Genomic DNA, 15,101 nt, shown 5'->3' on the forward strand with positions numbered 1-15,101 from the left:
TACTCAAAAAGATGCAAAAACTCCCAGAAATTAATGAAAATAATTTTCGCAAAAATAAACAGTATCATCGCCAAACTTCACAAATATATTTATTTCAAAAGCTGCCCAGTTAAAAAATAAGGTGTAGTTTTATTTTCACAAAATTAGGCGGATGCAAATATTTTTCAAACTTGTTCTCCCTCGACTCTAGCCGGGGTCGAGGGGAACTCAAAAAAAATGAAATAACAAGTAATAGTCTCAACGTAGCCTAAAAAACTATTTGCGATACTAAACATGGAAAATTTCCGAAATATTTTTTTTAAATCAATCAAAAACATTAAAGAAATGATTTTAAACGCAGGAAAATGCATTGTTTATTAATTTCAGCTGATTACACATAAACTTTCATTGAAATTTAGAAGTTTTTTTTGAAAAAAAAAAGATTCCCCCTGATTTTTCGATCCAACTTTGAAGCGGGGAGTGACAAAAACTTTAAATTAATTTGTACCAGCCTTATGGCATTATTAAAAAAAATCACGGAATTTTTCATTCTTTTCGATCAACATTTTTGAGTTCTTGTTTTAGTCAGCTATCTGTAAAAAAAACCCTGCAAAATGAATGATGTTTTAATTTACCAAAGAAATTCACATATATTTCAAATATATTGTAAGCTTTAAAGGTTAAAAATTACGAAATAAAGATATATATTTTTACAAAAAACGCAGGGTTTCTATTGCATCGTCATTCCCCCCAAGAATGGTCAAATTCCCCCTCCCCCCCCCCCAGGGGGGAATTCTTCACCTATTGAGAAACACTGCTTTAAAGTGAATAACGTTATGCTTATGCTCGAAATAGTATATGTACACGCAGAAAAATGTTTTGTAGAATCTGCCTGTACGTGGTTTGAATAAACAACACCGATTTTGCGTTAAAACAAAGCTTGATTTTCTCAATTCCACAAAAATCATTTGTTGTTTTGAAAAAGTTGCTTTGACGTTTAGCGCTGATTCAACAAAAATCTTGATTTTCAAATCAACAAAACGTTTTGTTGAATCAAATATGCCTTATTTTTCTGCGTGTACACAGACAATAATTTTAAAATAGAACATAGGCACACCCTTTTCCTACTGCAATCCAAGTCGAGCTTCTCATTCCCATTGCACAGTGGTCCAGATCACAAAATTAATTGGAAAACGGATTTTCCGAAAAATTGTGAAGTTTTGGAGCTTTGGTGTCTTCAGAAGAGTTGTTGTAAATAAAAAGGGCAACTTTTGGCTTGGTTGAATATCAGGGTGGTTCACGATTAGGGTGATTTTGAAAATCTAACTTTTCAGGATTATTTTTGGGAATTTTTTGTCTTCTATAAAGTTGTTGAGCATTCCAATCCAAGCAACTTTGTCGAAGACATCAAAATTTCATCTCGTAACCTACGCCTTCTACGTCCAAATTTATAGAAAGCATCTGAGCAAACCTTAAAAAATCTTGCGCCTTTTCGAAATATTTGAGTTTTAAATTTGCATCTTTTTTACCTTAAAATGGCTGTAACTTTTGACCCTTGAGTCTAAATTGACTTGTCAAAAAATAAAAAAGTGTTTTTTTAGAGCTCTAAAAGTGCCCCGAATAACACTTTTCTCTAAAACTTAACCCTGAATTGCCACGTTCAAAAAACTGATTTTTTAAGGTTTGCTTAGATGGTTTTTATAAATTTGGTCGTAGAAGGCGTAGATTACGAGATAAAATTTTGGTGTCTTCGACAAAGTTGCTTGGATTGGCAAGCCCAACAACTTTTTTGAAGACGAAAAAAATCCCAAAAATAACCCTTTTCAAAATCACCCTAATCGTGAAAATGTCTCAAAACTAATGTAAATTCCAAAAATATTGTAAATTTTCAAAACTAATGTAAATTTCCAATGAACCTAATGTAAATATACATCATTTATCATGATACCTTTTGGTACATGATAAATAATGTAAATTTACAGGAATATTTTTCTCTGTCTAATTCAAAAAAAGTTCTTTTTAAAATGTTTGGAACGTATTTTTTACAAAACAAAAAATTGTTAAAAGTAAAGTTGACGTTAAGTTGTATGTCACTACATTCCTTTTGAGATTTTTTATCATATATTCATAAAAGCAGTGACTCAGAAGTCGTTATTTCTTAAATGAAAACTAAACTTCAAAGTTTTCAAACTACCAAGAACGAAGATAACAGCTTACATATTACTCTGTACCCCAAATATCGCTAAAAACTTTCCAAAAATATTATTTCCGTCCCGAACCTTTGATCGATAACTTTATAACGCAAATATTTTCGCATACCCCAACACAAACAAATTCCCACACTGAAGGGCATAAACAATCCCAAAGTGGATTAGACGGCGCCAAGAAAAACATCTCAATCAAAGAGGGGTCCGTTTCCCGAAAGTCAGCCCAAAAACGAATCCTCCTCGTTAGCAGTTTCGGCTGCCCGAAAAGTGGCCATCATTAAAAACTTTTCAATTTCTAGACCCGGAGCCCTTAAAATTTTGGACGCTTCCAGGAAGCAAAACAAGAAAGTTTCACAATTACTCACAAACACACGAAAACCACAAGAAAAAAAATAATAAGATGACGTCGGAAGTTGGAAGATGACAGACGGATGTGTTCTCCGGGAACACTGCCCAAGATTCACCGGATTTTGGTCCGGTTTCAATTAATTTCCGTCGGTCCGACCGACGGTGGAGACGCAAAATTAGAAGTACAAATTGAAAAAGTTTACTTCCTAACGGTTACGCTTCGTTCGGTCTTGACTGCCCGGTGACCGGGACGCTTGGTCCTTCCGGGGATCCGCACCGGCCCCAAAAAAAACTTTGACGCCGCTGAACCCATGGATGGCGGGAGTAAAATATCATAACTTGCAACTTCTTGATTACATTTCGAGCTTGAACTATGAGTAAGGGGGGAGGACTTGAGAATTTGAACCTTTTTTCCAAGGAGCGAACGGATGGTTCTGCTGGGAAAATTTTGAAGTAGTTGAGATTATCTTACAAATTAGCCAGAATTAGGGGAAAGTTTTTCACTTTGTATAGGTACTTGAGATATTGTTGATGAAAAGAGCTTGGATGAATGTTCGCTCAATGCTGGAAGTGGATGGATACTTCAAAGTTATTTTAATTTTTGCTGCTTTAATGAAACCTTTTGATAATTTCAAAGCAAACCGTGATACAGCATCGAAATTTGGTTGCTTGATTATTTTTGATGTTTTTCTTCTACACAGCAAAAAACCCGATGGTAAAATCGCATGCAAAAGCATGCACATCACCTTCGTCAAAATAAACACTTAATATTACACACTGCATGTACAATTTTTGCAAACACATAAAAAAAACTTGCAACCGACGGGATTCAAACCCTGCACCAACAGTACGGACTGGCGCCTCAGCCCACTCGGCCATCAGACCGATGCAAAGCTGTTCGAATAAACGCATATATGAGCTTGACATTTTGGTCAAGTAGGTTTCCTATACTGATGGGCACATTTTAGAGTGTAAAATCGCATAAAATTGCATAAAATAATGCAATAGTTATTTTACACCCAGGCCTTTTACACGCAGCTGGATTAGTACTTTTTTAGCTGAGTAGCGTTTTTTTTAAAAAATGGTTTGAAAATATTTGTAACGTTTTAATCTTAAAAAGTTTCCATCCTTTTAAAACTTATAAAAACTGTTTAAGAAAAAACTGTTTTAAAATTGATTGAGATTGACGGAGAACCCTCGGGTTAACGTCTCAGACAATAGTCCACTGGTGCGAATTTGAACTCCTCCTGTTTTATTTCGTTTTAAGTAAATATTCTACGTCTAACTCCTAATTCCATATTATGCCACGGAGTCAGATATATTAGAAAGAATTAAATTTGTACAGAAAATCTCATGGTTCATCCATTCTAGCAATATCTCGCTGAAGAGAAAAGAGAGGCTCGTTCTCTTTCAGATTTTTTCTCTCTTAATGAGTGCGTTCAATGATGATTTCGTGTTTGACAGTTTGCCAAACTCGTAAACTTGATTGTGGCAAACTCGCAAACAAAACTAACTGTATACAGGCTGACGTTTCTGCAAGCAAATGCAGGCAAACAAACAAAAAAGGAAAATTATCAAAAAGTGCGAGTTTGTTGGTTTGTCTGTCATAGTCTAATACCTCCTTTAGTAAATTAATCCCGCTGAATGAAAAATCTGTTCAGTTTTGCCCCAAATGTTTCTGCAAGCAAATGCAGGCAAACAAACAAAACAGGAAAATTATCAAAAAGTGCGAGTTTTTTGGTTTGTCTGTCATAGTCTAATACCTCCTTTAGTAAATTAATCCCGCTGAATGAAAAATCTGTTTAGTTTTGCCCCCAATGTTTTTGCAAGCAAATGCAGGCAAACAAACAAAACAGGAAAACTGTCAAAATGTGCGAGTTTGTTGGTTTGTCTGTCATAGTCTAATACCTCCTTTAGTAAATTAATCCCGCCGAATGTAAAATCTGTTCAGTTTTGCCCCAAATGTATCAAAATTTTTGTAGGATGACATCCACACATGACGTAATTTTTTTTTAAAGATTTTTTTTCAGTATCTTGGTTCTTGATGATTATCCATTGATGTACTTTCATCAACAGTTCAAGTTATCTTATCCTACTTTATAGGTTTATGTAAATTTATATTTACTGCTAATATTATTCATAAGCAAAGGGTGACTTCAACCAAAAAGTTATTTCCATGACCATCACGTGGCCTCATCAAACTCCCACCTCTCAAGTTGACGCACAATCAACAGGTGTTCCTCCCCCTTTTTCCCACAGCGACAGATCAGCTGACAAACGCCACGTGGTGACGTCAGCGGCTCAACAGGTGCGCGCACCTCAATCTGTCAAATTTGACAGTTCTTTCTTCTTCTCTCGCTTCGCTTCCCAACTTCAAAAGGGACAAAACCCTTTCGGGCTATTTGATCGATTTTCGTCCGGCCGACGGACGGCCGGGAAGAAACGTTCCGCGTTCGGGTTCACCCGAACCCGGGCCCGCCCGTTAGTATTTGTGTGGTGGCGAAATTATGCCGCATTGAAGTACAATTTTTCGTGCCCTGCCCCGCCGGAGGAAGCCCTTCCGCGCGGCCACTTGGCGCTGCAGTAGAAAATCGTCAATAATTGGTTTGATTTAAGAGGTTTTTTTGTGGGGTTAGGTTTTGTGTGACTGAGATATAGCGAGTTCCGAAGGGGCGGTTCAATCGACGAGCAATAGTAATCAAGGACTGCGTCCTCTGACGTGGACAAGGGTGAAGCGTTGGAGTTTGCCCTACCGTACCCAGAAAGTTCATCGTTTCTTAAGGCGCTGCTGGTGGTGCACTAACCGCTAGCTGCAGTCGGTGATGTTGACGCTGTCCAAGTCGCCGCTGGAGGACGCCGTTTTGGCCACTACGAAACCTGCCCCGGAACCACCTGCGCGGGTATCGACATCGACAAAGATCGAAACGGGTTGCCGCGGCTTGGGACTGTTCTTTGGTTTGTTTTTTTTTGGTTGTTGGTTAGGTTTTGCTTAGAAGGTTGATACTCACTCGCTAAACTTTCGAAACTACTACACTCTAAAACACTAACGGGTCAACAACGGGTTTCCTCGACAACTTCGCGACGCGACTTCTATCACAAGTTCACAGCTCACAGTGGTGCAGTGTGGTCACGAGGTTCCTCACGTGGGGGGCCGTGCCTTCACTTCCTCCTCCTAACCTGCCTGACGCGTCTTCTTCCACGTCGGAACGACCCTTCTTCCAGCGGGAGCAGGTCTCACGTCCCTGCTGGTCTGTTATTTACTGACGCACCGTGTGCACTGAACTAAAATTCTACGGCTTACCGCCGACCCGACGAGCGCTGGCCAGCTGCCAAGTTCGGGCCCGACACAGAACCGAGAGCGTGCGCGCTTTCGGCCGTATCCGTACACGCGACTCACCAACACCACCAAACGCGCTTTTCGCTCTCTCTTGTACGCGCCTTCGTAACGGCGCAACGGCGCATGCTCGGCGCAGCGGTTGCCGAAGTGGACGAAGCTTCGGCCTCCGTTGGAACTTCCAGGCACACTTTCCAGTGCTCGGGAACGAGGGGCGCTGTTGACGTTGAACAGCAGGTCGGTCGTCGCCGCCGCCGCTGACAGGACTGGAAGGGCACGATAAACTACTAAACACTTGCTTATCACCCCCTCGTCCGCTTGAACCCGGCCCCCCGTTCCTGGAACCCTCCGGGAGCCTTTGTCCACCGGAAAAGGGCATAGGACTCTCGGTACGGCTCGCCGGATTGAAGGGTGTGTAAATTAGCATTACAGCTCAAGCCGTGGTGGTGTGAGGTGGAAGTGACCTCCCCGCATGTGGATTGGGAAATGGGTTTTCCCGTTTTTTTTTTTTGTGTGTGTGCGTTTCTATTGTTCGACAATCCTATTTTGTTAAGAGGGGACTAGCACAAACACACACACACACACGCGAACAATGGATGTGTACTTGGCCGCTTGGGGGCAATCGAGTGTGAGAGAGTAGGAGGGGCAGGTGGTAAGGGTTTTGATGGAGAGCAGTGTGTCAATATGTTTTTGGGATTTGGGATTTTGGAGGACCACGCGCGATGATGGCTGATGGGTATTGGAGGATGCACTTTAATTTATTTGAATGATTTGGTTGTTTAATTTTGAGTTTCATGTTATGTGATGGATTCATTAAAATGAAACAGTAATTTGTGTTTCGTTTTAATATTTAAATAAAGGTTTATTCAACAACAAAGATTTTATCAGCACGAGTTGTAAAATCAAGCTGAAACGTAGAATGTTGTTAGGATAATTGAGCAATTCTCTACGAAAACAGCCGATTTCGACCATTATTATTGTTTGTATTTTTTTATTTGGCTCAAACTTTGTGGGCCTTCCGTATGACCAAGTACCCATACAATTTAGGCAGCTGTCCATACAAAAATGGTACGTAAATATTCAAACAGATGTAGCTTTTGAGTGAAATTTCTGATCAATTTAGTGTCTTAGGCAAAGTTGTAGGTATTGTTGGGGACTATTGAAAAAAAAAAAATATTTTTTTCACAAAAACTACATTTCCCAAAAAAAAAAAAATGTTTTTTTTTTGAGATTTTTTATATGTTTAAGGGGACAACAATCCGCAACTTTTGAGCCATACAAAAGTATGGTCAAAGAATCTGTCGCCAAGTTATGAATTTTGAAAAACAATGTGATTTTTGAAAAAAAAAACTTAATTTCATACAAACAAAGTTTTGAATTTATTTTGAATTGTAAAATTGAATTTGCAACCTGTGGCATCCTGAACATTATACTAAATTAGGTAGTCAGCGATAAGCGTGCACATCTGTGGATGTATGAGTGGAAAACGTGCGTAGATCAGGAGTTGGTAGTCTGGCAGATGAAGCTGAAGAATAAAGATGGAGCTTGCCTCCCGGTTAATAAGTAAATAGAGTAGTGTTTTCTTTAATCGCGAAAATACCACATTGGCGATCCTGCCAGGAGGATGAATTGTGGCGCTAAGGGGTGTCCTGATTATTGGAAGGATTGTGAAAGTTTTGTGAGTCAAAAAGGGTGAAAAAGTGATGACTTGTTCCGGTGTTTCCCGCAACAATGCGGCGTTTTCAGCAGATTGCGGAGCAATTAGCAGTGATGAAACGGCGGACATGATGGCCAAGGATTTGCTGGAGTTTGGTGAGCTTGTTCCGTTTTTTTCTTTTCTTTTTGTGAGCGATAAGTGTGGGAGATGGAGCGAGAGAGAAATATTGGGTACGGTCGCTTGAATCGCGTGTCACAGCCAGCTGAGCTAGCTGCTCGGGACGTAAGATAGTGTGAGTGTATGGCTCGAGCAGGGAGTGGACGACAACCCAGTCTGGTAAAATGGACTCTAAGCGGGTCAAAAGCGGGTTCGGTTAGCACACAAGTGGGCCGCATGATACATATTTTGTTTTGATCATTTGTGGGAATTAAAATAGCAAAGCGCGATAAGCTTAAGAGTTTAGTTATTGGTAGATATTCGTTTTGGTATCTTTTAATTCAGAAATTTTATGTTACTGAAAAGAAATTTACTATTTTTGTGCTGTATTGTATTCAGTACATAGTTGAACGATTCGCTTCAAGGTTTTCTTACAGTGTTTTACAGGGAAGATTAGTATAATACAAAGCATAATGAAATATTTCAGCAAAAATTATAAAACTATTTATAAATTCAAAGAATATGGAAGAGAGATTCGTAGTTATTTGAGATATTAGTTTTCCAAAAAGATTTGTGGGTTTCGATAGAATTACTCAATAGAGAAATCTACGTACGCATGTATTGCAGTGAGGTTAAATTTTGTCCGGCCAGCAAAATCAAATGGTTCGCTAGTGTGCGTACGAGAATCGTCATAAAGCTAAATTGAAGTTATATGATTTGTTTGTGTCAATCAGTATGTTAGTGTACACACTTTGCTTTAGGTCAAAGGAGAAACCTCAAGGAAATGAGGAAATCTCGGGTGAGTGTTCAAAAAGCCGTTAGAGCCACCGTGATCTCCGGCATTAATTTTCCTTTTTCTTCAAATTGAAACAACATTTCATTTGTTTTCATTCAAGCATTTTTGAAATTGTTTTTTTCGTAAGTAAGTCGATTACCGATGCAAAAAGAGTTTTGTTTACCAATGGCTCTTACGTCCTTTTTGAAAACTAATCCAAGAAATATACCCATTTTCATCACGCTAAGCTTTTCGACTTTTTCTCGTCACTTTTGCAGTTTGCCTTTATTTAGACAATATGTGCCAGATATATCACAAAAACGGTTGCTTGCTCACGTATATTTGAGCGATTTAATACTTTGAAACTTTATAAAATCTGTGATTCGCGATCAAAGTTCTGATAAGCCGTTAACAGAAATGGGCTGAGAAGGGATTATTTCCTCTGCAACAAAAGATTATTTTTTATGGATAAAAAAAAGAAATGATTCACAAATTACCTATCTGAGGGGGTAAATAAATAAAAAGTTCAAGTTGTGTTTTAGTAAAAAGAGCACAAAGGGAAAGTTGTTATATTTGAGCTAAAATCTTACAAAGCATTAAACCAAATATTCAGTATATTCCATCATAAACTCAGAGAGAGGAAAGGGGAGAACAAAACTTATTATGTAAACAAGTTGTTAGTTTTAAGTAAATGGAATTGTTTTTAGTAAGTTGAGGAACGTAAATTCTTAAATTTGAATTCTTAGTAGATATCAGTGGCTCATGACTAGAATATGCTGCATTTGAACACAGCGTTTTCGCTTGATGGCCAATTAAAAATTATTTAGGTATTTTTGCTCACTACGGGGTGGTTGCCTAATGGACAGCAAGATTTTTGAATTTTATTTGTCTAATTTAAATTTGTTTTAATTTAACAAGTTTGCCAAAGAAAATGGATTGTTATATTATTTTAATAAATTATACAAACAAGAATCTGGTTTTACAATCGAAACAAGATATGCTTTGCATTGATATTTATATGATGTGCGCAGCATCTAACGAAAAAAAATGCATGTTTTTTTATGAATCGTTTTCGCAAGTTCGGAATCTAGTCTACATTTGTGTATTAGAAAGAAATAAATAGTTGACACAGGAGTAACTGATAGAAGAAATGTATTTATATATATATATGAAGATAAAAAAAAATTAAGTGCAAATGTATTTTAAAGCATCTTACAGTATTGCTATTGCAGCTTAGCGAAATAACATTATTGTTGCAAAATGAGAACGAATTATAAGAAAATCAATGAAGCTAGATTTGTTTATGTTTGTGTTTGTTTAAAAATCTCAGGAATTGATTGGAAATGCAAAAAAAAAAAAATTACCGGTAGAGTGAATCAGATCATAAAGATGTTCGAAATTGTAGCAAAAAGAGTTCCTGAACAGTTGAGTCGGGTTTAGCCCAAGGCCAGCTGCAACAAGAAGAGTTCCTGAACAGTTGAGTCGGGTTTAGCCCAAGGCCAACTGCAACAAAAAGAGTTCCTGATAGGATTGAGTCGGGTTTAGCCCAAGGCCAATCGTACTACAAAGTTGAGTCGGGTTTAGCCCAAGGCCAACTGTAGTAAAAAGAGTTCCTGAAAAGATTGAGTCGGGTTTAGCCCAAGGCCAATCGTACTACAAAGTTGAGTCGGGTTTAGCCCAAGGCCAACTGTAGTAAAAGAGTTCCTGAAAAGATTGAGTCGGGTTTAGCCCAAGGCCAATCGTACTACAAAGTTGAGTCGGGTTTAGCCCAAGGCCAACTGTAGTAAAAGAGTTCCTGAAAAGATTGAGTCGGGTTTAGCCCAAGGCCAATCGTACTACAAAGTTGAGTCGGGTTTAGCCCAAGGCCAACTGTAGTAAAAAGAGTTCCTGAAAAGATTGAGTCGGGTTTAGCCCAAGGCCAATCGTACTACAAGGTTGAGTCGGGTTTAGCCCAAGGCCAACTGTAGTAAAAAGAGTTCCTGAAAAGATTGAGTCGGGTTTAGCCCAAGGCCAATCGTACTACAAAGTTGAGTCGGGTTTAGCCCAAGGCCAACCGTAGTAAAAAGAGTTCCTGTAAAGATTGAGTCGGGTTTAGCCCAAGGCCAATCGTACTACAAAGTTGAGTCGGGTTTAGCCCAAGGCCAACTGTAGTAAAAAGAGTTCCTGAAAAGATTGAGTCGGGTTTAGCCCAAGGCCAATCGTACTACAAAGTTGAGTCGGGTTTAGCCCAAGGCCAACTGTAGTAAAAAGAGTTCCTGAAAAGATTGAGTCGGGTTTAGCCCAAGGCCAATCGTACTACAAAGTTGAGTCGGGTTTAGCCCAAGGCCAACTGCAGAAAAAAAGTTCCTGAACAGAAGTGTCGGGTTTAGCCCAAGGCCAATCGTGCTAAAAAGTTTAGCCCAAGGCCAATTGTGGTAAAAAGAGTCACCCGAGAATTATACTGTGAAGACAGAAGTCTGTAAAAATGGATTATAACATGAAAGTATTATAAAAAAAAAATCAATAGAAGAACTGTAATCTTTGACCACTTAAATTGAAACTGACGTAATCTGTCCAAAGAAAGTTGTGGGAAAGTATCAGGATCACGCTCCAATGTAATGAGTCAATATTAATGATTATAGAGCATTCTGAAACTCACGGAAATATATCGCAAAAATTTAAGTGGCCAGCCTTACTGCAAAACGTTTACAGCAAATAGAATTCTCTGAACAGTTAACATTTCACAGAGTTTACAGAAATACATAAATTAAGGAAAGATGGGGCACCATTGCCTGCACAGAACTCACCAAAAAGAATAATAAAAAAAACTTATAACAAATAAAGCCACACAATGGATTACACAGTGATGAGATCCGCTATGGAAAAAGGTTCTAAAGCCAAATATATTATCCAAACAATGTTTCATTATAGTTCTAAAGCCAAATATATTATCCAAACAATGTTTCATTATATTTAGATTTTAAGTAGAGATCTATGTATTCAACGATGTTTGACGAATAAATAAATAAACCACAAATATAATGTACTACTATACTTAAACACACATATAAAAATATAGAATGAGAATTACAAGATACGAACATCGAGATAGCGGGCCAAAAAAAAAAAAGTTAAAATTGTGATCAATCAAATTGAATAAAATTAACATTACGCACGTACGTCAGGCAACATACCATGTATATATGTTTATCTCTAAATCGAGGAATCTATACATAATATGGAATAAATAAAAAAAGCCAACCGCGGTAAGAACTGTTAAATTAATTATAACTATAGTATAACTACCACGAAGGTTGAAGGTAAAGCAGATAATCACTCTCTCAGAAAAATAGTTCTTATCACACAATGCTCCCTAATCAATTACATAAATATATAATCTAATAAAAAAAAAAATCCAGCGATCTTGGTTAAAAAAAACGATTTCATCTGAAACCAAATGATAAAAAGCCTAATAGGCGTAGAGCAATCAAGGTTATGTAAAAGGTTTATAATATAACTTGTTATATAGTTGAAGGAAATAGGAACGAGTTCTTAACTAAACATATGTCTTGGACAGTTTTCATTCATATTGATGTTATAATGAAAGGGTTAACAATGCTACATAGAGAATTATGATTTCCTATGCATGATATACTTAGTTCCACATTTGACGTTTCAGAGTTTGGTGTACTGCTGATTTTTTTTTCCTTCTTTTTTTTCTCTCTTTGCTTTAGTTGACTCGGAAGAAGATAGGACATCACTGGCATCGTTGATATCGGCAGCCAAAGCCGAAAACCTTCGCTCTACGGGACGGACACTTCACCAGGCGTTACAAAACATGAGACGAGAAGCGGCAGAACGGATTTTAGTCTAACATTAACTTTATTGTTTTGTTAGTATACTTATTATAACATTCAATTTGGCAAGGGGAGGATGTGGCATCCTGAACATTATACTAAATTAGGTAGTCAGCGATAAGCGTGCACATCTGTGGATGTATGAGTGGAAAACGTGCGTAGATCAGGAGTTGGTAGTCTGGCAGATGAAGCTGAAGAATAAAGATGGAGCTTGCCTCCCGGTTAATAAGTAAATAGAGTAGTGTTTTCTTTAATCGCGAAAATACCACACAACCGAAATGTACTTTAAAGATTTTTTTGATAAATGGCTCCGTTTTCAAGAGAAAGCCACCGAAATTTTGATTTTAGCGAAATATTTGCAGTTTTTCGATTTTTTTAAATAGTGACCATAAGTGACCATCTCTGAAAATATTTTTTTTTGAAAAGTTCAGAAAAATTGCTATATAATTGTCTAGGAGACATTAAATTGTTTTTTTTAGTTTTTTGAGTCTCACCCAAATAACCCAACATTTTTTAATGTCGATATCTCAGCAACTCAAATGGTTCAAATTTCAATGTGAAAACATGAAACATTCATAAAATTTTCCGAGGTTCTTTAATCAACTTTTATGTTTCAAAAAAAAAACTCAATTTCCCAAGATATGTATTTTTTGATTTTCGAGATTTTTTATATGTTTTAGGGCAGCGATTCTCAACGGGGGTACCGGGCCTACTTGATTCACATGGCAGGGGGTACCGGCCTAGAAGAAGGTTGCGAATCGCTGTTTTAGGGGACAAAATCCGCAACTTTTGAGCTATACAGAAACATGGTCAAAAAATCTGCCACCGAGTTATTTTTTGAAAAATAGTGATTTTTAGAAAAATCGTAATTTCATGTATTTTTTTTTTAATTTTGATAAAAGGTTCTGTTTTTAGATATAGCCACCGAAAGTTTGTTTTTAGTGAAATATTTGCAGTTTTTTTATTTTTCAAAAATAGTGACCATGAGTGACCATTTCTAAAAATTTTTTTTTAAAGTATATAAAATTTACTATAAAATTGTGCAAGAGACATTGAAGATTGCACCTCTGGTTGCTGAGATACAGCGGCTTAAAAAAAAGGAAAATTTAAGTTTTCGAAGTCTCACCCAAACAACTCACCATTTTCAGCAACTAATGGTCCGAATTTCAATGTTAAAACATGAAACATTCGGGAAATTTTCCGATCTTTGAAAAAAATATTTTGAATTTTTTTAAATCAAGACTAACATTTTAAAAGGGCCAAACAGTGAATATTACGCCCATTTAAAATGCTAGTCTTGATTAAACAAATTTGAAATATTTTTTTTTGAAAAGATCGGAAAATTACGACTGTTTCATGTTTTATCATTAAAAACCGGACCATTAGTTGCTGAGATATCGTCATTAGAAAATGGTGGGCTATTTGGGTGAGACTTCGAAAACTTCAATTTTTCTGTTTCTATTTCTTTGAGACGCTGTATCTCAGCAACCAGAGGTCCAATCTTCAATGTCTCTTACACAATTTTATAGTAAATTTTATATACTTTAAAAAATATATTTTTAGAAATGGTCACTCATGGTCACTCTTTTTAAAAATCAGAAAACTGCAAACATTTAGCTAAAATCAAACTTTCGATGGTTTTATCTTGAAAACAGAGCCCTTAATCAAAAAATCTGTAAAGTATTTACTTTTCGTTTGCAAATTAAATTTTGTATTAAAAAAATAATGTCAAACTTGTTTTTGCATTAAACTTTCGATTTTTTCCAAAAATCACTATTTTAAAAAAAATCATAACTATGGCTCAAAATTTGCAATTCAAAAGCATTTGAATCTGATAATTTATTTTCTTTGAAAGTGATGGCTCAACCATAATCATCCTACTACTGGATGGGAAAAATCTTTTTTGCTGATTGTTTGTTTTTTCAAAACACCATAAATTATGGATTTCCTTGAAAATGCCAAATATTGTTTTTCGTAAAATAAAAATTATTTAAAAAAACGGTCTTTTGGTCTGATTTCCCGGGCAGATGGTAATAACAAAATTAATAATATTTCAATAACAAATCCTGTTAATATAACAAAAAGTGTTTTTATTTTATCCTGAAGTTCAACTTCAAGAAGAAAAAATAATAACAGTTTCTGATAAAATAACAAAATTTGGTATTGAAGTGATATTATATTGAAAATGTTTAATAACACGCTAATAAGAGGAAATGTTATACATTATAAAAACTCTCCTAATAACAAAATTTGTTATTCTTTCGGTATACTGACTTAGAAATAAAATTACCATAAATCGCACAAATGGAAAAGTTTCTAAGTGTCCATAACACAATCTGTTATTATTTTTTCTTTTGTTAAATATGTTTAGATCTTTGGGATAATTTTGTCTAACTTCGTCGGGGTCATTATTTTGGCCATAAAATGGGGTCCTTAAGCTAAAATTATTCTGAAAAGTTGAAATTTTGAAAGTTGATTTTTTTTAATTATTTGATATACCCCCAAAGGGACTTTGCTAAAACTGGCTAGAACTATGAAATAATTTTGACCAATTTCATCGGAGTCATCTTTTTCACCATGAAATGGGGTTTCAAGCTTAAATTAATCCGATAAAATTAACTTTTGAGAGTTATTTTTTTAAATTTTGTTATATTCCCTTACGGAATTGATTTATTTATTGAGAACTTTTGAAGTGTGAATAACAAAAACTGTTATTATTTTCACAGAGCCAGGAAATCGGAGCTGACGTTGAAGTTCGAGCTGGAGTGAGACCTCGGAGACTGCATCGGATTCAGCAAATTTTCAGCAA

At 36.5% G+C, this 15,101-nt stretch overlaps 1 protein-coding gene across 10 annotated transcripts in view; it reads right to left on the bottom strand.

The window, feature by feature from the left end:
* LOC119768510 (complexin) overlaps nucleotides 1-15,101 on the bottom strand; it is a 531,665-nt gene that overhangs the window by 177,488 nt on the left and 339,076 nt on the right. For 3 of the 10 annotated variants that reach the window (XM_038259155.1, XM_038259092.1, XM_038259024.1), the window contains exon 1: nucleotides 5,293-5,801. The exons of the other annotated variants lie outside the window; for them this stretch is intronic. In XM_038259155.1, coding sequence (XP_038115083.1) covers nucleotides 5,293-5,305 — 13 coding nt within the window. In that variant the 5' untranslated portion in view covers nucleotides 5,306-5,801. Of the gene's footprint in view, nucleotides 1-5,292; nucleotides 5,802-15,101 lie in introns of those variants that run through there. 10 annotated transcript variants of the gene reach the window in all.

Source organism: Culex quinquefasciatus, chromosome 1 (assembly GCF_015732765.1).
Source record: "Culex quinquefasciatus strain JHB chromosome 1, VPISU_Cqui_1.0_pri_paternal, whole genome shotgun sequence".
In the NCBI taxonomy this organism is placed as follows: domain Eukaryota; kingdom Metazoa; phylum Arthropoda; class Insecta; order Diptera; family Culicidae; genus Culex; species Culex quinquefasciatus.